This window comes from Streptopelia decaocto (genome assembly GCF_964273445.1).
Source record: "Streptopelia decaocto genome assembly, chromosome: 1".
Lineage (NCBI taxonomy): Eukaryota > Metazoa > Chordata > Aves > Columbiformes > Columbidae > Streptopelia > Streptopelia decaocto.
In genome coordinates, this window is record NC_138663.1 from 72,996,841 (window position 1) to 73,020,435 (window position 23,595).

The 23,595-nt window shown below is 36.4% G+C and overlaps 1 protein-coding gene across 1 annotated transcript in view; it reads left to right on the plus strand.

Annotated features, from left to right (window-relative positions):
* Nucleotides 1-155: 155 nt before the first annotated feature.
* Nucleotides 156-23,595, plus strand: part of SMC1B (structural maintenance of chromosomes 1B) — a gene marked incomplete at its 5' end in the record, with an annotated part of 36,812 nt that continues 13,372 nt past the window's right edge. Inside the window, 17 exons of the mRNA XM_082076254.1 lie at nucleotides 156-264; nucleotides 1,999-2,187; nucleotides 2,736-2,848; nucleotides 3,965-4,168; nucleotides 4,550-4,788; nucleotides 5,263-5,521; nucleotides 6,466-6,606; nucleotides 8,792-8,874; nucleotides 9,845-10,052; nucleotides 12,916-13,101; nucleotides 15,446-15,625; nucleotides 16,553-16,699; nucleotides 17,312-17,449; nucleotides 17,952-18,068; nucleotides 19,760-19,866; nucleotides 21,504-21,645; nucleotides 23,083-23,228. Coding sequence (XP_081932380.1) covers nucleotides 156-264; nucleotides 1,999-2,187; nucleotides 2,736-2,848; nucleotides 3,965-4,168; nucleotides 4,550-4,788; nucleotides 5,263-5,521; nucleotides 6,466-6,606; nucleotides 8,792-8,874; nucleotides 9,845-10,052; nucleotides 12,916-13,101; nucleotides 15,446-15,625; nucleotides 16,553-16,699; nucleotides 17,312-17,449; nucleotides 17,952-18,068; nucleotides 19,760-19,866; nucleotides 21,504-21,645; nucleotides 23,083-23,228 — 2,708 coding nt within the window. The remainder of the gene's footprint in view (nucleotides 265-1,998; nucleotides 2,188-2,735; nucleotides 2,849-3,964; nucleotides 4,169-4,549; nucleotides 4,789-5,262; nucleotides 5,522-6,465; nucleotides 6,607-8,791; nucleotides 8,875-9,844; nucleotides 10,053-12,915; nucleotides 13,102-15,445; nucleotides 15,626-16,552; nucleotides 16,700-17,311; nucleotides 17,450-17,951; nucleotides 18,069-19,759; nucleotides 19,867-21,503; nucleotides 21,646-23,082; nucleotides 23,229-23,595) is intronic.

The window sequence follows — 23,595 nt, forward strand, 5'->3', positions numbered from 1 at the left end:
GAGAGGCCTGGGGGCGGTTGGAGGCCGAGCGGAGGGGCCTCCCCTCCGCCGAAAGGCAAACTAGTGAAGCAGACTCGTTGATTATTTAAATTTTCGGGGGAGTGAGAAGTTACCGAGCTACCTGCCTCAGTTGTGCCTCTCTCAGTGCTGCAGGGATGGGTTACCTGAAGCTGCTGGTGGTGAAGGACTTCAAGTCATGGAGGGGGGAGCAGGTTATTGGCCCCTTCATGAGGTTCAACTGCATCATTGGGCCCAATGGATCAGGTAGCAGGCTGGGGGGAGGTCAGTGGGCAGCTGGTCACCCTGGTTCTCCACTGTAGCTATCAAGATTGAAGTTTGTTTTGGGGTCTTTGACAGGTCTTTTTTTGTGTGTGCTACGGGCTTGATGGGGAGGAAATCATAGCAGTGCAGGTGCAAGCCCAGGAATAAGGCCAACATGGCTGCACTGGGTGAGCTTGGTGATAGCTTTTCTATTCAGCAGAGTTGTAGGGCTATGTGGGGGGGAAGTAAGGACTCTCATGGGCCTGCTTAAAGCATCTTCACCTGAGTGGGTAGCAACACAAATTATGGAGGCTCCTGATCTGCCATTATTTCTTTAACTGAAAGCAGACTTCTTTTTTCTAGCATGGAAGGACAGGGGTGGGGTGGTTGAAGGCATTTCCATTACTAGTGTCTTCTTTTTCTGGCCCTTTTAGAATGAGTGGTTTGCAAACCGCACACCTTGCCTTTGCCATTCTAGTTTGTAGTTCAGCTTACCAAGGTCATGTAAAGATCGTTTAATACTCTGGATTGTAAACTGTAGCAGTGGAAAGCTGCGTCTTGATTTGAGTCTGCAGTCCTTGCCATACAAATAAATGCCTCTGGGAAAGAGAATAGCTTTGCAGGACAGTAGCTGCTTTGTAGTTTAGCCCACAAGAGCCTCGGTTTGTAGATGTGACTCCACATTGTTAGCTTGTGGGTGCTGGAACTTTTAAAAATACGATTCCCTTCTTCTGAAAGCTTCGTTTAGAAAATGGGATTTTACCTTCTATTTGCCAGAGAATACAATAGGAGGTGAGAGTTGTCCTAACAAAGAAGGGCTTTGCATTTGGTCTTAGTTTCCCCGGTCTGTTAATGATTTAGTTTATGATTTAGATTTTTAGATCCTGTTTCTTCATGTATCTAATTGAAATCAATGAGTGTAAGTAACTATATTTAGCATTACTATCACATTCTTTGTCATACTATCCCCACTGTTCCCTATGGGTAAGTCTCAAAATTATGGATAATTTTTCCAGTTACTTCTCCAGCTAAATCTGAATATATTTTCTAAAATAACTGGGGGAGAAAAATTGTGAATATTGTGTAATCTCTGTTTTCTCACGAGTATTCTTCCTTTTATGGTATTTTGGAGAATAAGTCAAAATACTGCCAAGGTGGCAAGGTTGAAGGCAGATAATAGTTGTTGTCAACAGAAATGCTTAAGACTGAAGGAGAAAAAAATAGGGTTCAATTAAGGGAATATTTGTCTAAGATGTATGATCAGACAACTTTGTGGTGAATGGGTCTGGGAAAGTACTTGCTTTCTTTAGAACACTGGAGTCCTAGTAGAGAAGTCCTAGTTGTGGTACAGAGTGCTTTTGCAGCAAACTGCAGTAACTACATTATATAAAGGAAACTACCAAGTAATAATTATGATGTTGCTTGCTCAGTTTAAGTAATGACCTCTAGAGATTCCTGTGTAAGAAAAATCTGTTCAACAAGGCTGAACAAATAACAAATCATTTTTGTGATGATTTTTGTTACAGACAGACTTCTTATCTGCTACCAGTGTGTTACATCTCAGAAATTTATTTCTTTACTATATGCAATATTTTTTCCTGGATGAAAAAATGAAATATAGAATTAGAAATAAAATTAAGAAAGACTTTTCCACTTATGTGTATGCTTTTTATTTGATTGTTTATCAAATGCCTCCTCTACTTTCTGCCATGTCAAAGGATTTTTTTTTTTTTTAAGGAAAATCTAACATAATGGATGCTGTTAGTTTTGTGATGTGTGAAAAGATATCTAATTTGCGAGTTAAAAGTGTTCGAGAACTTATTCATGGAGCACATGTTGGAAAACCAGTTTCTTCTACAGCTAGTGTGAAGATAGTATACTGTGAAGAAGATGGAGAAGAAAAAACATTTTCAAGAGTTATCCGAGGTAGGCAGTAGATTCGGTTGCACATACTTTCTGTTGCCCAATGTATAAAAATGGAGACCAAGAATATTCAATTTTAAATTTCAAATACCTAATATTCTTTCATATTCGAGTGGACTAAGCTCATGAGTCTTGCAATACTTCTTATAGTCCTTCTGTAGCATTTTGATAGCCAAGTGTTACAACTGGAAAAACATACTGAGGCAAAGTTAAAAAGTTAAACAAGTCATTAATATATTTTCTTTGCACTGTGCTTTGATCCATAGATATTCACTTGGAATATGTAGATGGTATAGGCTCTATAAAATGGAGTCTGACACCTTGCTGCAGGCATGAGCACATAAGCATTTGTCAATACCTTTTGGAAGTATGCAAACAGAATTTTCATATGGAAAAGAGAAATTATTTAAATTACTGAGGGAGTAACTGAGATCTGCTTTCTTCTTTGAGGAAATTGCTTAGTTAAATTGTTCCAGAACTTTGGGGGTTTTTTCTATTAATTTTTTGTTTTAGCTATTTTATAGTAATATTTTTTTTATTTCCTCCTTTAGGTAGTTGTTCTGAATATTTTTTCAATGATAAATCTGTCAGCCGATCTGCTTACATATCTGAGCTTGAAAAAGTAGGCATACTTGTCAAAGCAAGGAATTTTCTTATTTTTCAGGTGAGCATTTAAGGTACTTTTGTAAAGAACCTAAAAGTTTCTGAGATTATTTCACAGCAATACACAGTTATCTATTAGATAGAAAAGAGGGCACCATTAGCTAATTTCAAGCCAATACACTTTTACCTGACCTCAGCCAAGAATTATGAGACTGCAAAATGGAAATTATGGGGTTTGTGTGTACATGAGTGCACTATTAAGAAAGCAGCCAATGTGGAAGGAATTGAGTACTTGCGATATTCAGAGTGTATAAGAAAATGTGTGTCTCTTATTTACAAATGTTTAGTGTATTAAATTCTAGAAGTGTTATAAATAGGGAAAGATAATTTCATCTTGAAATACTCCTATTTGTCAAGATGCATGAAAATTTACAGGATTTTTTGTTAAGATTGAAGGATTAAAAATCTAACTGGATTATTAGTTCACAGGTATTAAATGGTATAGGTTAGAAATGCCATATGATTACGATTAATGTATTGCAGTCCTTACAATTGCTGAGGAAAATTCCCAAGAACTGATTTTTCCCTTTTGTAGAAACCCTAAATGTAGCTTCTTATTGTGATAATAATGTCTATGATTTGCCTGCTATACAACTAGAATAAAACCCACAAGACTCTGCTGAAAATAGTAATTCCTTCAAATCAGTGAAGATTTGAGCAGTTAACACATGGACAAAACCTCTGTGCCCGTTAACTCTGGGAGCTGTGTAATCGTCTAGTGTATTGACTTCAACTGTTTTGCTTTTGAAATACTGTTATGGCTGGGGTTCATTTCTTTTTCTTTGAAAATGAGTTTCAGTTCCTCTAAAGAAGCTAAGATTTAATTTCTTCATTCTGATACTGCTCACTGATTTGTGCAGGTTGATTTAGTTTGAAGGCGTTTTTTATAGATCATGTCTGACATTCTAAAACTTTTAGCGATGTCATTTGATTGAGGTGGCTAGGTGATACTCCTCTTGCTACTAAACTTTTTCTTGATTTGAATCTGAAAGTATTTTCATGCAGTTCTGTTAACCATAAATATATCTGGTGATTAATCTGTAGTATATGCTCTTAAAGAAATTCAATACATGACATAATGATCTGCAGTGCTGCTTTTTGTTTTGTTTTGTTTTAGGGAACAGTAGAATCAATTGCAATGAAGAAGCCAAAGGAGAGAACTCAACTTTTTGAGCAAATCAGTAATTCATGGGAATATGCTGAAGACTATGAACAAAAAAAGAAAAAAATGCAGGAAGCAGAACAGGATGCACAGTTTAATTATAATAAGAAAAAAAGTGTTGCAGCAGAACGCAAGCAAGCAAAGATGGAGAAAGAGGAGGTACCAGTGTGTTTAACTTTTTTGCATGTTGAGATGTCGGATTTTTCATCTTTTTTTTGAGCTTAAATACAGGTTTTCTGAAAAAAAAGCCACAAACTTCTGTTCTTTTTCATCTAGAGTTTTTTCAGTATGGTATACTATATACTAATTTATTGTGATGTAAAAGGGTAGAGGAATCATTATAATAAAGAAATTGAACTGTAAGTTTGCCAGTATAATTAACTTAAGTGTTGACTTATATGTTTGAGTTTTATGATTAGCGTGCATTACTGGCATTATAGCTGCTGATGTATAATCTTATATCACTTTGGACTTGAAATTAGACTGCTAGTGATTAAAATTTTATTTAATGTTTCTAAAAAGGATTTTTAATGTTCATAGGCAGAGCATTACCAGATGCTTCTCAAGGAACTGGATGAAGAAAGGATACAGCGGCAGCTTTTCCGGCTTTATCACAATGAAAAACACATTGACTTTCAGAAAAAAAAATTGGATGAAAAGAATATGGAGGCTAGTATCAAGAAAGAGTCTCTTTCTGCAGCAGAAGATGCATTTAGAGCCAAGAAAAAAGTACTTGGTGTACTAAACAGAGACCAACAGAACATGGAAAAAGAAATGAAGTAGGTTTTCCAGTCAGATTCTCTGATAGTTGAGTTAAAGCATAGTCTGCACTGGGAATTGCTTGGCAGGCATGCATGACCTGTTAAAGCAGTTGGGTGATAGCCCAACACAATGGAAGTCAGCTTGTAGCAGTTTGCTGAAGTCGTATCTAGACATTTATTTCACCTACAGCACCATGCTCAGGTTGTCGGCCATTTGATTATATAAATACTCGTTTGCTGTTAAATTTTTTAGAAGGTTATGCTTCACTTGTTGAATTTCAATTTTCAGTGGATATTAAAAAAAAAAAATTACCTCTGGATATGTAACCTTGCAGTTGACAAATGGTTATTTGTTTGCATGTGTAGTTGGGAGGGTGTTGTTTTTTTTCCTTGTGGTGTGGTTTTCTTGTTTTGGATGCATTTTGTGGTTGTTGGTTGGTTGGGTTTTTTTTCTTTGTTTAGAGTTGGTATGTTCATTTTGGTTTTTTTTAGGACTCTAGAAGCATCACTGATTCAGCAGAGACCCCTCTATATAAAAGCAAAGGAAAACACTTCTTACCAAATCAAGAAAGTAGAAATGTCTAAAAAATCTCTAAGGGACAAGGAGAAATCATGTGATAAAGAAAAACAGAACATAAAAGAACTAGAGACAGAATTGGATGATATTGAGAAGGCGTGGAGAGCATTTGAAAAGAAAACTGAAGAGGAGATACTGAAGAGAGCAGCACGTGTTGAGCTGGGAGACAATCAGGTGAATTGGGAGGCCAGAAAGTACTATTTACTAGTGAAGTCCAAAAATCCCTACTGATGAAACCATTGTTTCACCAATAACCTGTAATTTCTAATGATAATTTTGTTCTTGTTTGAGCTTAACACCAAAATTATAACTCTTATTTAGAGACTGTTTCATGTGGTAAAGAGAAATAATGATACATCCTCTTGAGGGAGTGGGCTGTCTTCTTTCTTGGAGGTGCATAAATATGTCTTCAACTAAAAAAGCAAGACAACAAAAATGAAGACAAGACTGTGGGTCAGAATCCAAACAGAGGTAGCTCACTAGTTTTAGAAGGAAAGGACTGCATCGCTTTACTGTAAATTCACATTCGAAGAAGGTATCTTTGCAACCATGTAGCCAGAAACACATAAAACTAAGTGCTAGCTTCTTTTTTCCTCTATCTGTTCCTTAAAGTAGCTTCTGATCAACTAATGGAGAACCTGCAGGGTTGTTCTTTTTGTCTGTGAATCTTCTTACTCTGCACTTTAGAGTCATAATTTTGCAGGATTGTTTAATATGTTGTTTTATAAGTTCACCTTAAAAATATGCATATAATATAAAGAGTACTGTAATTATAAATACCAAAACTTGCACTAATTTTGGCTGTGCAGAAACTTCGTGTTGACCATAAGATTAACTGAGACGTACTTTGAACTTTATAAACTTCCCTAAAATATAACAGGCATTTGAAGTCTAAAACAAGACTGTAGGAAAGAACGTTAAAGTGTAAGCTTTGAGTTGAATCTTTCTCTAATAAAATATAAGTTTTGATAACGCAATCAGTAGCTAGAAGGGTCTTCTGGAGAATTGGGTGGTTTTCATAAACTTCATTATGATAAAGTAGCAAATACTAATCGAGGCTATAACAACATGAGTCTGAACACTTTCAGTGAGTGAATTTTTTTATGTTATTTGTCTAGTTGGAGCGCTATAAGGAACTAAAGGAAATAGCAAGAAAGAAAGTAGCTACACTAACCCAGCAGCTAGAAAAACATCGTTGGGAGGATAAAGCAGATCACGAAAGGCTGAAACTTAATCAGCGGAAGAAACAAGAAGTTCAGGTATGTGTATTAAGCTACCGTTACGTTTTCAGGAGGAAAATGTTTCCTCCTTTTATAAATGTCTGTATAAATGTGTTAAATGCTTTGACGTAAACAAATCCTCAGCAAAGGAGATACACTGCAAGTGTCCATTCAGTTTTCGTATTGCAACAGGTTTATCAAAATGGCTTCTAAATGTATTCAGGGAATGGTTGTGTGGGTCCATCCTGAGGACTTGGTTTTGAAAGCTTTGGCTCTAATATTTGACAGTTACTGAGAACATATGCTTAACTATAATCAGTTCCTGTTTCTGTAAGTGTAGTTTTTCTTTCTGAGATGTCCTGCTGCTCTTGTATATCTGTATGTTACTCAGACCCTTTAAAGGTTCATTTTGATCGCAGCTGCCTTGTTGCTGAGAGGTTTTTAAGGTCAATGATGTGTATTAGTGTGTTGTAGTTGGAAAAACCTCCTTGGTGTCCACTTTTCTTTTGCCCTTCAGAGGCAGGATGTTTAGTGTGAATACAGTTCACTGCCGTCATATTGTTTCTGATTTCTTTTATCATTGCAGATCCCAATATGTAGTAATAATATGCTGATATTTTTCACTATGACTTAGTCACCATGCCTGATGTTCTCTTTTAGAAAAAATAGTTCCCAGCTGATTGTTCAACTTCACATGATGCACATGATGGTTCTGATAGAAGTAGAAGGGACAGAAGCTCAGCTGACAAAGTCTTTTGCCAGAAACCTTGCACTTTTATGTGTTTTGGCTTTTTTACTTTTTTTTTTTTTTTTGAAACCATGCTAACTTGCAGGTTTGCGACCTACTAAGAAGTTATATAAGGCAACATGCATGCATTTCCTCACCATTTAGTTACGGAGTCAAGGTTTGGAGGGGACTGTGTTTGGAAAACATAAAAATCCATCAGATGAGACTTTACCACTTCTAGAGTTCCTAACACCTCATTCTTGCACATATAAACTTGCTTGCATGGAAAAGCCTGTATTGTACTGTTTAGCTATGAGGATGTGAGGTCATCCTTGCCATGATATCTAAGTTAATACTTGTACATCCATTTGCTCTTGAAACAATACTACTGCTTCTTTTGAAGTACCAGGTACCAGGAAAACCTAGTTAATATCTAGAAGCAAAATAAACTCTGAAAGTCCTATTGTACTGTTGAGAAAAAAATAAGGGATAGTTGAGATTTCATAAAATGTCTGACCATTCAGAGTTGGCATTACTTATCTGTACTACTGAAATTTGATGATCACGCCTCACAATTCACTACATCCAGCATGCTCTGACGAGTTCTGGGCTTCCCAGTATAAGAAAGGTACTGGCACAGAGCCACCAAGCTGGCTGGAGCTGGAGCACCTGGCTTATGAGGAGAGGCTGAGACAACTGGATCTGTTCAGCCTGGAGAAGGAGAGGTTAAGGGGAGACCTTATTGCTGTCTGTAGTTACCTCATGGGAGCGTGTGAAGAAGAAAAAGCCACATGCTTTCTAGAGGTGCACAGTGATAGGATGGGAGACAACAGGCTCAGCCTAAAGTGCATAAAATTCTGAATAGCTGTTAGATAAACTATTTCATCTCACGGGCAGTCAAACGTTGAAGCAGGTGCGCAGAGAGATTGTGTACTCTTCGTCCCTAGAACTATTCAAAAGGTGACAGTATTTCAGAAGTTAAATTAAGGCTTAATAAAATGTGTAGGTAACACTAATTTTTTTTTCTTTCATTTCCCTTAGTTCATTTATTTTTTATTCAGTCTGAGTAATTGAAAGTACTTGTTTCACTGTTGGTTTGGTTTTTAGTACAATGCTTTTTTGTCAGGTTGGGAAAGCTGATATCAGTCTTGGGCCAAGAAAAGCACCTTTTTTAACACCTATAACTTATTAATACTATGTTTAAAGTTGTTTTATTTCATGGTGTCATGATTCTTTAAGCTCCAGAGGCTTTTTCTGAACTGTAACTGAACATTAAAAATCCACTAATGGCCTTGATAAAGTAATTTCCATTATTATTCATAGTGCAATTTGGCATTTACTATTGAAAAAGAGATCCAACTACTTCAGCGGTTAATACCAACAAGGCAGGAAAGATCTGTCTCAGTACTTGTTCTGAATTAGGAACTTCATATGTTGCTATAAAACTGTCATTTTTCTCTGTTTCATTTTTAAAGCATTGTATTTGTGATTGCATAGGAAAACATAAAACGGACTATGGAACAGATAGAAGAGCATAAAAAACGAATAGAGAAGTTGGAAGAATATGCCAAGATGTGCACGTATGTTTAAAATATTAAAAGCTACTTGGATTTCTTATGTATTATGTTTTCAAGTTAACATAACAGGTTTCTAATTATTTCTAATTCTTCATTAAATCTTTATAAGAATTAGGAATCTTACTAATTCTAATTAATATTTCAGTTACTTTAGCTGTCAAAATAAAGTAGGAAGTATGATGACTCATCTGTATTTTGTTTGAAACCAGTTTTATAATTGCTTCTAACTTCTCATAGGTTTGCAAATTATGTTAGTACAGGTAGGGTATGGGTCTATTAGTGTACAAATTCTGGGCGAGACAACAGGGCAGTTCTGTAGTTGTGCAAGTTAAAATTTACATTGGGTATAAGGACCACAGTTCAGTTCCTGCTTCCTGGGCCTTGTCTTCTACCTTATTTTTACTCTTTATGAAATAAAGTGTGAAAGCCCTTCACTGAGCAACCTGAACGAACTTTGACATCAGCCTGTGTTTTTTGCAGGAGCTCAGAGCAGGTGATCTCCAGAGATTTTTTTTTTTTTCCAACATATCCTTTCTTATGCATCTGTAATGTGTGCTTTGGCTTAGTGCTGTGTATTGAACAAAGTTCTCCCGTTGTGATTGGTGTGATGCTAAATTATTTTAATTAAGTAGCTGTGGTAGAGCCTTAGTGACTTTGGTGGGTAAAGTGAGTCATAATTTTGCATGAGAATTCTCAGTCTTTCTTAGTTTTAAAATATCAGCCCTTTCCTTGATGGACAATAAAACAGTATGGTTGCATGTTACACAGGCAAAAACTCTCTTGAACTCAATTTAGAAACCTTAAAAATAGCTTATGGTATAGAATACAGGTTGTATAAGAAGTAGCTTCTTATAGATACTTAATCTTTAATGATTTTCAGAGTCTGCAACCATAGAATGACTTTAATTTTATAAGCTAAATCTTGTATAAACGAAATAGTAAATTGCTTTCCTATTTTTGCTTGCACTTAAAGTGAGTCATTAGCAGAGAAAAAACAGCAAGAGGAAGTGCTAACTAAGGAAGTTGAAAATGCAACAAAACGAATGGCTGAAGTGAATGAAGAATTGAATAAAATAGTTGGTGAACTGCAGAATGCCAAAATTGATTACCATGAAGGAAGGCGTCAGCAAATGAAAGCAGAGATCCTGGAAAGTCTGAAAAGACTATATCCGGATTCTGTGGTAACTGAATGGCCTCATTTAAATGCCTTATTTTAGGATTAAGGGTTAAGAGCTATGCCTGAGACTGAGTAAGCAGCTAGAGTAATTTGAACTGTCTTGAATATTATTTTAAACTTTATGCTTTTTTGAGTGTACTTGGTGCAGTAGTATTACCGTAAGAATAGTAGCATATACTGTCATTATTTTTCACAGTTTCCAGAAATAGATTGCTACTTAGATCAAGGAATATTTTTTTATCTCTTGTGTGATTTTTGCGGTGTTTGATTTATTTACTTTTTGTTTTCTCCTGTCCTCAGAAAGGACTTATTTTGAACAACTGAATGGGAAGTTTAGCTGTGAGACCATTTATTCCAGAAAGAATGCTTCTTCCAAAGGACAGTTTTTATATGTGCATGAGATTTTTTTCTGTTAGGAGATGGTCTGTCTTTGCTAATCAGTTACCATATTTTACTTAAATTACTCTTCAGTAATGTCATTAAGTGTTCTATGTATTGATCTGGAATTGTCAGCAGACACTGATTGTTTTATGAGGCATATTTTCACCTTTTTATTGACACTTAAAAATATTTACTTGAACGTTGGAAACCATTCCAAATAAAACTTTTTAACAAATCTTATCAATTGAATAGTTGATCTCTGAGTATGTCTCAGTATGATCAGTCTGTTTTGAATGTATGTAATCAGTTGAGATGTACATGCTGGGAATCTTTTTTTTTAATGTTTAGGAGGTGGCATATTTCTGATTCTGAGTGCTGCCATATGAACATAAAAATAAAATGTTTTCTGTTGTTCTTGGTTTCTTCATCTTTTGCAGAACATCCTCAGAATCTGGCAAGTGTCTGATCCTGTTGTTTTCTGGAGAAACATTAAAATTAATTATTAAAAACTAAGAAATTTGCTTTTGAGCTTTTTCTTCAGAATTTTTTCATCCACGTTAACAAGGTGTTAAAAAAAAATCAAAAATATGATTGGTATATCTTTCTTTGCTCACTCTTTGTAAAAGAATCCCTAGTTGAAAAGAAGTGGATCAGACTGGTGATAGCTTGTTGGCTTAGGGGCGCGCTGGTGTTCAGGATGTTCTGTTGTTTGCCTTCAGGAGCTGCAAACATACAAGTGTGATGTCTTCTAACAAATGAAAACTAGATAAGTCAAATCAGTTAAATAAATTATCCCATTACAGAAAGTCTTAATGCTGTCTGCTTCAACTACCCTTGTTCCTGCAATATTTTTTCTGACATCAGCATATGAGGTAACGAAGTTGCTTCTGAGCTGCTCCTTATACTCTAGTGTACCAGTTCCAGATTACTGAACACAATCCAAGCTAAAGTCTTGGGATGGAAGGGTTGTGACACATTTCATCTTCTGGTAGTCCACTAAGTACTCAGTCAGAACTGAAGGAAATCTTGGTATTGGTCTTCTGGATTTCATGGGCATAAAATGGCATACTGCTTCTAAATGTTTAATTCTTACATCCATTTTAAAGCTTTTGTTCTTCTGTTCTTCTTGTAATGGTTGGTGAGCATTCCAGGTACTGGAATAGCCATGCAGCAATATGATGGCCACTGTATGAGTGACGTGTGCATTTTCGTGGATATGTCTGATTGAAGTTAATTTTGCAGCTGATTACAGTTTTTACAGTTTAATTTTCAAAACGGCATTCTTACTTTGGCAGTTCTAATTGGCAAGATTGCTATTTTTACCGATTCAGTTGGGCTGTCAATATTTGTTTTCACAGAAATCTGGCATTCCATCTGGACTTAAGTGCCTGTGTCTGTATATGGTATATAGATCCTCTGTATGGTTTTGCATGTCTGAAACATTGTGTGTCTGAGCTGTAGACAGAAACATCCAAGTAGATGACTTGTGTGAGAAAACCAGAAAACTAAATAAAGACCTTTGTGATCTTGGGTGTTTTCCTTACTTCTACTGTTTTTCAGAAAAGGGAGAGCATTTGTCAAGAGAAGGGTAGGAAAGTAGATCATAGTGGGCCATGATTTGATCTGCTGGCAACTATCTCAAATACATAATTCATGAGATAATACTGTGGGTGACCTGTCACATACAGCTCTTACCAGTTGTCTTCCTGTTCTCATTTGTTTAAATTTGATAAAGTTAAACCTGTAGATATGCAATAGGAGACCAGTAGCTGTATGTCAACAAGCAGGAAAATTGTTCTTGCATAAATTTACAGGTTATAATGTTCAGAATGTACATCACTAGCTTTAATAATTTAAGGAAAGGTCATCTGTACCTACAATTACAAAAATGGAACAAAAGGCCTTGAGGGAGTGTGTACAGCAAAGAATAGTTAGTTTTATCTGTGGAGGTATTATTTCAATATATGGCAAAACAGACTTGATTATTTGGACTGTGTAGTACAAGAAAAGTGGTTTTTATTCTTTTCATGCTACTGAAGCAAGCAGATACTTCTTTTTTGGGTTAAAGCTGGAATACTGCTTTTCTTCCTACCATTTTCCAGTTAACAGTTCTATTTATTCAGGACCTTACTGTCATTCAAAGACCTTACTGTGTGTTAAATACTTTCTTTTTATTAGCTAATTAGCTAATTTTGCTGTTGTCAAACTGTCATACTTCTAGAAGTTGATGCTATACATTGTGAGTAAACATAAATATGTAACTGCAACCTCAGGGAAAAAATAGCTTCAGATTTTGGAGGTGTACTTTGCTGTTTGGATTGATGACTGCTACAATTTCTGTTTTTTCTGATGTATAGCCATTGTAAGAGAGTGTAGCTGGTAGATATGTGACACATTTTCCTCTTACTACTTCAGTGTCTTCTATGCAGAAATATTATTTTGTATCTAAAGTAACATATTGCTATATTCTCTATTTTTATATTCAGTTTGGAAGACTGCTTGACCTGTGTCATCCTATTCATAAAAAGTACCAGCTTGCTGTTACGAAGGTATTCAGCAAATACATGACTGCTATTGTTGTTGCCACTGAAAAAACAGCAAAAGATTGCATTCGATTCCTAAAACAAGAACGAGCTGAACCTGAAACTTTTCTTGCTTTGGATTACCTTGATGTAAGTACATTTTTCTTTATCCTGTCACCAGCAAGTTAATACACTTGTAAATCTTGATATTGGCTCATTGAAGCTTAACTAAAATAGGCTTAAGTGTTAAGTCAAAGCACTTATGAGGTGAACTTCATGAGGTTGGCCCCTTTCTCTCCAGCCTGCTGAGGTCCCTCTGGAAGGCAGCATGACTATGTGGCGTACAAACAATTGCTCCCAGTTTTGTGTCATTGCTAAAGCTTGCCGAGGGTACACTCTGCTGCGTCATCCAGATAATTAATGAAGATGTTAAACAGGATTGGTCCCAGTACTGACATGGCTAGTTACTGGCCTCCAACTGGACTTCGTGCCAGCAGTTGCCACTCTGTGGGTCTGTCTGTTCAGCCAGTTTACAGTCTACCTCACTGTTCATTTCACCTGTATTTCATCAGCTTCTCTATGAAGATCTCATGGGAGACAGTGTTGAAAAACTTACTGAAGTCTAGGTAGACAGTATACACTGCTCTCATCTACCAGGCCAGTCATTTCGTTGTAGAAGGCTATCACTTTGCTCAGATATGGCTGACTTGGTGAATATATGCTGACTGCTCCTTCAAGACTTTTGTGTCGTTAGTGTGCCTAGAAATGGTTTCCATCACTTTCTCAGGGATCAAGGTGAGGCTGACTATCCTGTAGTTCCCTGGGTCCCCTTTCTTGCCCCATTTTGAACACAGGAGTGCCACTTGTTTTTCTCCAGTCCTTAGGCACCTCTTTTAGTTGCCGTGATTATTCAAAGATTATTGAGAGTGGCCTTGCAATTACATCAGCCAGCTCCCTCACCACTGGTGGCTGCATCACATCAGAGCCCATGCGTTTATGTGTGTCCAGTTCACTTAGGCATTCCCTGACCTGATCCCCTTCCATCAAGGGTATGTTGTCTTTGTTCCAGACTTTCCCCCAGTCTTTGGAACCTGGCACTCCTGGAGGCCAATCTCTCTAGTAAAGACTGAGGTGAAGAAAGAATTCAGTACCTCAGTCTCTGCTATATCCTGTGTCACCAGGTTCCCTTCCTCATTCAGCAGCAGGCCCACATTTCTCCTAGTCTTCCTTTTATCGCCTATGTAGTTACAGAAGCCATTTCTTTGACATCACTTGCCAGATTCAATGCCAGTTTGGCTTTCACTTTCCTAACCCCATATCTGCATGCTTGAACAGTGCCTCTATATTTCTCCAAGGTTACCTGTCCCTACTTCAGCCTTCTGTATACTTCCTTTTTTGTGTTTGAATTTTGCCAGGAGCTCCTTGTTTACCCATGTAGGCCTCCTGGTATTTTTGCCTGCCTTCCTGCTCATTGGTATGATAACTCTTAAGGCTAGAGGAGGTGGTCGTTGAATATTAATCAGCATTCTTAAGCCCCTCTTCACTCTGGGACCTTATCCCATGGGACTCTACCAAGCAGATGTTTGAAGAGGCCAGAGTCTGTTCTCATGAAGTCCAGGGTTGTGAGCTTGCCTTTTGTCCTGCTCCCTCCTCTCAGGACCCTGAAATCTCCTATCTCATGCTGATTGCAGCCAGGGCTGCATTTGACCCTCCCATCTGCAGCAAGCCTCTCGTTGCTGGTGAGTATGAGGTCCAGCAGAGGCCCTCTCCTCATTGGCTTCTCTGTCACTTGATTGAGGAAGTTGTCATGAATGCCTTCTAGGAACCACTTGGATTTCTTATGCCATGCTGTGTTGCCCGTGTAGCAAATATCAGGGTGGTTCAAGTCCCTTGTGAGGACCAGGGTTTCCGAATGTGATACTGCTTGTAGTTGTCTGTACAAGGCCTCATCTACTTGTTCTTCCCAGTCAGCCTGTAGCATACACCCACTAAAATGTTAAATTTATGTGTTCTTTCTTCAGTCCTTTCCCATGAACTCCAAGTTGGTTCATCATCCTTCCCCAAGCAGGACTCCATGCATTCCAGCTGTTCCCTCAGGTACAGGGCAACTCCACCTCCTCATCTTCCCAACCTGTCATTCCTAAAGAGCCCTTACCCCTCCACTGCAGCACTCGAATTGTAGGAACCATCCCGCTGTGTCTCCATGATCCCAAGAAGATTGCAGCCCTACAACTGCACACAGATCTTTAACTCATTTTGTTTATTCCCCATGCTACATGCACTAGTGTACTTGTATTTCATACACAGTGAAATAGGTTATAAAGATTTAAGGACTATAATATATGCAGAATATGAAAACAAGATTTGTTCCTAGTCTTGTGGCGACTGAGACCCCCATTCCATTGATTTGTATGTCCTGTCCCCAGACTACCCATATTTGTACATGCATTGTTATTACAACATGGATTCTAAACATCATTTGTTTGCTTTACAGGTTAGACCTATCAACGAAAAGTTGAGAGAGATAAAAGGAGCTAAAATGTTGGTGGATGTTGTACAAACTCCATTTGCTCCACTGAAAAAAGTGATTCAGTTTGTGAGTGGGAATGGCCTGGTCTGTGAAACAGTTAAAGAAGCAAAACAAATAGCATTTGATGGACCAGTGAGGTTGAAAGTAAGCTGAATTTTGTTGCATATGTTTTTTGTTGCACTTATGTATTTCACGCCATTTAAATAAATCTTCTATAAACATCCCATGAAGTATTGCAGATGAATGCAGTGGTATTACACTGTCTAGTCTATTCCCACATAAATAAACCCCCAGATATTTCACGTGGTCATACTTTGCTCTGTATGGTAGGATGTATAAGTGGTTTCCTGGGAAACAGTCTGGTTTAAAAATATCTTTCTAGCTTTTCTATGAAGAAATGCTTTCAAAAATTATTTAAAATATCTGACAGAACCACTTCAGTTGTAGATGTAGACTATGGTGAGGACTGGAAGCTTCTCTCTGTCTCTTCCTGCAGTTCTTTTCCCTTATCCATATCTCTATTGTTGTCAATAGTCCACAGAGTCTTTTTATGCACTTAGTAAACTTCTAAAAATCTTGATTAAAACAGCTTCATGTTGAAGGTGAGTATGAAACTGTGTTTATTTGGAACCCAGTTTATTTGGAACCCACTTTCTTTAATAAATTTACACTTTTTTTATAAATGAGCTGTTTTCCTTCACTTCATTCTCCCATTGCTTGGTTCATGCTACAGAGCTAGTTGCCTTCTCAGTTGCCAGTGTATTCACAAATGTCTCATAGTATTTCCTAAATACAAGGAAATTATATAGTTCCACTTCCTTTTCTGATCAGTTGCAATAATACCAAAATGTGACTAGTGCCAAGAAACAAAAGATGGTTTTTGTGGCTTTGTGTATCTTATTTTAGCAGGTTTGGAACAGGAAAAAAAAAAAAAACCCACAACCTGGAGTCCAATTAAAATGTGGTTGTTTCTTGTTTAACTACCATATCTTGGTGCACTAGTTCATGGGATATTTTGGCTGCTTTGTGTTCAGATTTATTTAGCTTTAAGGTTTTTTTTTTTTCTTCCAGACAGTGGCTCTTGATGGAACATTATTTTTGAAATCTGGAGTGATTTCTGGAGGATCCAGTGATTTAAGAGTTAAAGCTAGATGTTGGGATGAGAAAGAGATGAATAAAATGAAAGAAAGAAGAGATAGTTTGATTAATGAGTTAAAGGTACGTCTCTTAAAAAGCACTTAACTGCGAAAGGCATAAAGGGTTGAATGTCAGATCTAATTTAATTCAGTTATGGGAAGATGATTTTCTAAAAAGGTGATTTTCAAAACATTTAGAAGATGCAGATAGGACATAACAGCTGTTTATCCTCTTCCAGTTAATAATAATCAACTGTGGGTCTCTGTCCTTAGCTGATGGGTTGGTTCACTTATCACAGAAGCAAAGAGCCAGGACAATGCTGTTGATACAAGTGCCTTCAAGGAAATTGAGCTGTTTTTTCAAGTACATGAAGACTTTTGGTGGAAACGACGATACATTCCGTTAACATTAAAATATTTGTACAGACCAAAACATGTCAGTGTAAAATTATTTGTCATACCTCTAGTTATTTTGGAGGAGGGATATGGTAGGAATTTAGGAATTTGCAAGCATGTGTTTTCTTTTAATAAATCTGTTATGCTGAATACGACCAATGCTATCAGCATTTACCTTGAATGGAGCCTATTCAATGAAGCTAGCTTTATGTAGTGCATGAAACTGAAAAATTAGTCATTTCCCAATAAGTTATCTTTTACTTTATATGCTTTTTCTCCCATTGTGATATTTTTCTAGGACTTAATGAAGATCAAACGAAAGGAGACTGACTTGAAGCAGTTGTATGCTCAGTGCCATGGAATTCAGATGCGCCTTAAATATTCACAGACTGAATTAGATCTTATTAAAAAGAAACATCTCGCTAATCTCTACACGGTATAGTACTAAGCCTTTATAATTTTCATGTTTAATAATTGTATTTTTTTACCTAGGCTGTAATTACTGGTGAAGTAAATACTACTTCCTTACGTAGTTTTTTTTAATTCAGTTTAAGTTTTAACTAGCAGCAATTATGACTGACGAATTAGTAAAATATATTAAAAAAAAAAGGTTACGAAGTAATGTACATGAGGCTTTTTCTATTTTAGGTTTTAAATTTAATTTCTGGTAGGCTTGGTTTGTCATTTAGTAACCTTCAGAAGTCCATAACTCAGAATGCACTGTAAATGATACTTATGTAATTTGCTTTTCTACTCATTACAACTCTAATCATTGCATGCATCTTTGCAATTCTAGTGGGTAAGTGGCATTTGAGAACATAATATTTAATGTTTTTAATCAGAAAAATACAGTTAATCTGGAACAGAACTGTCTCTCAATTTCTAGAAAGTTGACTGTCCTTTTAAGAAAAATTACCATCTTTTTACTTTCTATGTAGGAAAAATCAAAACTGGAAAGTGAACTGGTAAATATTGAGTCTCAGCATGATATGCTGAATGAAGGAGTAGCACAAAGAAAAGAAAAAATTGAAGAATTTCAGAAAAAAATTAATGAGGTAATGCCTTCTGTCCTGGTCATATGTAACAGCTTATGCTGTTGAACTGCAGAAACTTCTTTCTGTTCCTGCTGACTTTTAGAACTTGGACAACATCTAACTTTGAACTACTTTGTTAACAAGGGTTGTAAGTTAACTCCAGCAATCTTCCCACATTCTTTACTTTCCTTACCAAGGTAACTGAACAGAAATGCACTTGAATGCTAATATATATGTGTCACAGCTTTGCAAATCAGTTTCCTTAAAATCAAAATTCTATTACTTCTATGTGCCAAACAGAAACTGAACCAATTAAATCCATCTACTTCTTGAATATTAGATGAAGCTTTGCTTAATACATACACTGTAAGGTCGTTTGTTGTAGGAGAAAATTTTTGAGTTTGAAGAAGATGGGTTGGTTTTCCTCCGCTCTGCTAATAAGTACTATGTACTCTTTGTAGTATTAAGCAGGGACAGTCCCTCGAAGTGCACAGCTTTGGAGCTCTCAGTGTGGACTTCTACTCTATATCAAATCACAGAAAAATACTACGCTCGGCCTGAGAGTAGGATTTGATAAGTCTCAGCTTATTCTTTCTCAGATTCTAACATGCAGTTTACTTGTAAGAAACTGCAGTTACAAGATCGTCTCTGTTTGTGGAGAGATAATTATGCAGTGTGACTGCATGGCTAGACTATAAATTTCTTTCTGGACGTCTGCATCTTTGTGCAACCAAAACTGCTGCATGTTCTCTGTCTTGTGTGTGGTACAGGCATGAGGAAGTGCAGAAGTCATCTGCAAGTACTGAGAAGAAAATAATTGATGTTAGGCTGTAAGAATTCCGAATACAGGGAACTTTTCTTTTGTTTGTTCTACAAAAAAAAAAGCAAAAAAAGGAGGCTGGTCATCAGTTTCCAAAGAATACTGTTACTTGAATAATGATTTGATGTTGTATTTGACATCTGGTTAAACAAGCCTGCATACCGAAAAAATATAAACAATACTGGGCTTTGACCTGTAAAGTTCACTTAAAAGTTTGTTCAATCCATTGAGTTTTGTTTTAAATGCTTTAGGCTGGTGCTATTTCTTTGGTCAGTCATGCCATAGATACTATGCCTACTATTTGCTTAAATTTTTCGTTAAGATTTTAGGACTGGTTTTGGCTGAAGCTTTTGTTCATATGTATGTATAATTAGGAAATGAGATACGAAGATTTTGTTAGTATATACTTGTAATTAGGAAATGAGAGATTCTGTGCTGTGGCTTTGCTATGAATTGAACATGGTCATCATAATCTTTCCAAGTAACACATAAATATTAATGAAGAACTGAATGACACCCAAGAAACCTGTTGTATCTGATTAGTGTCCTGCGTACTATTCAGCTTTGTCTTCTTCAGCTGACTGGGAACCACAGATGAAACCAGGGGTCTTGGTGACATTGTCATGACTTTGATTGTCTTTGGAATGAACAGGTGCTGTCAAGAAGAGCTTAGAGTTACCTTTTGCACATCATATGCCTTGTATCTGACATTCGTATTGAAGGCGTTATTTGAAAATGTCAAATACCAATTATTCCTCAGTAGTTCAGTTTGCTGTTTCTTAAAGTACCTTGAAAATCCAGCCCATAGCATTAAGTTATTGTCTAAATGTTTTACTTCTGTAAGTGCCAAAAGAGTATAAACATTTTTTGCTCTATTTCTCTTTATTCAAAGGCTGAAGATGCTGTTTTCCGGGAATTCTGTGAAGAAATTGGTATAGAAAATATTCGTGTGTATGAACAAGAACATGTCAGACAACAAGAGGAGATTGATAAGAGAAGGTGGTATTTGTAATTGAAATGTAAAAAAAGTGGTTTGTATTAGATTGGGCACACTTGTAAATTAGTAACTTCATCACAGGAAAGACCACAAAAACCTAGAGCACTGTAAAAGGTTATAATATCACTGCAAAGATTAGTTAGCAGTTGCACTGCTATGGTTTGGGTTTATTGGAAAGTTATTGACATTTTGCTAGAAACTTGACAGGTAAAATTTAGTATTTTAGTAGCACTAGTGTAGAAGAATAAAGAATAGTTTTCTAAAATCTGCATTGAAAAATGGCTCTATCACAAATTGAGGATGATGTGAAGGCTCTGTGTGTACGATGCATTGATTTGGTATAGGAACATGCTGTTAAGGAAAACAGGATATTAACTTTCTCACGGGCAACCTCAACTGGTATTCCCTTCAAACAGTCCCATGTCACAGGACCACAAATTTATATCTTCAAGAACAAGAATATTAAAATGTTTCCTTGTACTACAGGCATTTTCAGGCAGATGATAGTTTGTGCATTTGCTGACCTTATTTATAGATAATACACCTTTTCTACAACACTAGTGTAATGGCTAGCACTGAACTCCATTTTCTTTTCAGCTGTCTTCAGCTGCTAAGAGATCCTCTGACTGGTTTTCAGAAACTCGTCCAGATGTATGTTTTTGGCTAGCACTGCAGTGAGGTAGTAGTGCAGTGCATTCAGTTGCAGTTAAAGCACCTGTTGACTGAAGTGATATGATCATTTATTTGTGTTCGCAAGATCTGAAGTGTAAGAAGTTAATAACAGGACAATGAAAAGAGGATGTTTTTGCATGGCCTTATGCTACACTGCATGTACAGCCTTGGCCTTGCTTGTTCCCTAACTTGCCACCATTAGTCCTGTAACCCTGGGCTATGGTGCCTTCTTGCCCTGGTCTAAAGAGCCTGGAGCTGGTGGTGTGCCAATCGTTTTGGTGGGACAACGGATGCAGCACTAGTAGTAAATAATTTGGGAACCTCAGAGGCAGACAGTAACAGCTGAGAGGAGTCCATCCTGTAAATAGCTGCTTAGTTTTACTTCAGTCCTTTCTCACAGCAGCATGTGAAAAAGTTTCTGCCATTGTACCCCTATAAACAAATAACAGGTCTCAGTTGAGAGATGGTAAGCAAGGCTGAATATGACTTTAAAAGTTCTGGTCTCATGCTTCTTATTTGTCATCTCCCAACTGAGATAGGTTCCTTATTCAGATAAACATACACGCCAGCTGACTTAGGCTTAGAGAGGCTGAGCAGGGAGCGCTGGTGTTGGATAACTACACAGCATCAATGTAGCTTTTGCCCGGCTCATATCTACGTCATTTACAGGTATATCATTCAAACTGAGATACTTGAACTTTTAGTGTTACCTTCTGTATTGAATATGGCCATATTATATATTGTATTTTTTGAACTATTATCGCTGTATTTTTGTAACTTCCAACATATTCACAGGATGTGGTGTAGTGGAATTGATGATCCAAATGTATGCAAATTTTTGTGTTCAAGTAGAAGATATAAAAATGCTATCTGAATAGTCAAAATGAAAATGTATCTTGTAATAACTTAAATTATAGTTATTAGCCTGCTTTGTAAGTATTGGTTTGAAATGCTGTACTTTGCCTAGACTGGAGTTTGAAAATCAGAAGACACGACTAAACTTTCAGCTGGAATATAATCGTGATCATCTACAAAAATTAACAAATGCAGTTAGCAAGCTCAGGGAGACCATTCGTAAAGATGAAGCTGAGATTATTGGGCTACAGAAGGTAACTAAAATATATTTTTATATATATATATATATATATTTGGGGCTGAGAAGAAAGAAAGGATTGAATTACAATTCTGAATAAATGTAGTTGACTATGAGTAGTAATTCTAGGGCTTAATTCAATGTTGATTTTGTAAATGTTAAATCAGTGTAGTTGCATATTGTTATTTTAACCTTGGAATAACCTATCATATTATGGTACTTATTAATTATTAAAAATAAGCTTACTAAAGATAAAATTTGGGATTACCGTATGTACAATGTTACACTGTGTTTAGTTTATATGAAGAGGCAGCATATGAATACAGATAAAACTAGTAGCTTGTGGCTGAGATGCTTAGCATTTTTAAGGTGCTTCACAGACACTAATAGGCTTAAAATAATCGTATGAAAACTAATTTAGATTTTTACTTAAAGTAATACTTATGGGTTCCTCCTTAATAGTGTTGTTTATAAACAAAGTATTTTTTGTGTGTGTGTTAATGTTGCATGTTAAATAAACTGTGCTTGTGCACTGGAAAGTGAAGGAGAAAAGATGTAATAGTGCTGTGAACAAAAAACAAAAGTGAAATATAAAACTGTCCCAAAGTGGGCAAAAAAACCCACATGCATTATTTGAAGTCTGTATTTTAGCATTAGAAGACACATATTTCTGATGCTGAGGAAAAACAATAGACCCTTTCTCAGTCATGCACAAAACCATGTCTGACTTCATGTCAGTGTGCATAATTCTTCTGAAATACGACTTTGAGTAAATTCAGATATTTTTGTCCTGGAGAAGAATTGTGTGTATTAAGTTCAGAAGGTACTTTGTTCTGATACTGAAACAGCAGTAAGTCTTGATTAAGTTGCTGTAATTTTAGTCTCTTAAGGACCGTGTCTTCATGCATATAGCATCAAGTTTACTATATTCTAGCACCTCATTTCTAGCAATTTAGCATGGGTGTGGGTTATATAGGAAAGACTCTTGTAGAATACCTCCACAGATTGCTTGTTCTCTGTGGATTGCTTCAGGATTTATTTTTAATGAACTGTAGTTTTAAAGGATTTTGGGTTATGTTAGCTGTTGCTAATTATGATTTACAGCAGATGGGATCTTTTTGACCAGAGTTAAGGGACTAATTGAGGGGAAGGGAGTAACCTACAGATTGTGGATGTCCTGGGGTCCCTGCCTTTTTGATGGCTTTTTATAGTTTAGTCTGGTACAGTCACAAATCTTGATTTTTGTCAAGATTTTGTCAAGTTGGCTGTATCTGTGTATATGAAACAACTGGATCTTCATATGTGTCAGGCTGTTTTCCCAGTGCCTTTCAGATTTTGTGGTGTAACCCATTTGAACATACTGTAACCAATTTAAACTCTTTCTGTCTGCGTAATAAAGGTTCCATATCAAGCTTTTTGGTGAAAGGTTAAAAATGTAAATATTTCTATGCAGGATGAGGAGAAGTTTTTAAAGAAAGTGAATGAACTTGCGAAGGAGCAGGAACATCTTAAAGATAGATTAAATGTTCATAAATCTGAGGTTATAAAAACCCAGAAGGAAGTTGAAGAGTTACGAAAGACAATGTTGGCCCTTAACAGGTAATCACTAATTGTACTTCTGGGAAAATTTATGTGATAATATTTAAAATAGTAATCAGATGTCTGAACTTCTTTTGTTCTGTTTTCTGTTCGCTTGCTAGTAGTTCCGTATTTTTGCTTGAGTTGTATGGTTAATGAGATTTTTTTTTTTTTCTGATTCCAGTGTTCTCATTTTCTCCAGGCTTTTCAAGTGTTGGATATTAATTTCAGGTCACTATTTTGTCCTTACTGTCTTTTTAAATCACTTGCTTTGGGGACCGTTTAGACTTAAGTTTTCTTATGCTTGTTTATTATTGATGTATTTAATATCTCTTAATCAAGAGTCATCTTTGTGTTTGTAAAAAACCCAACATACTGGCACAGTGGA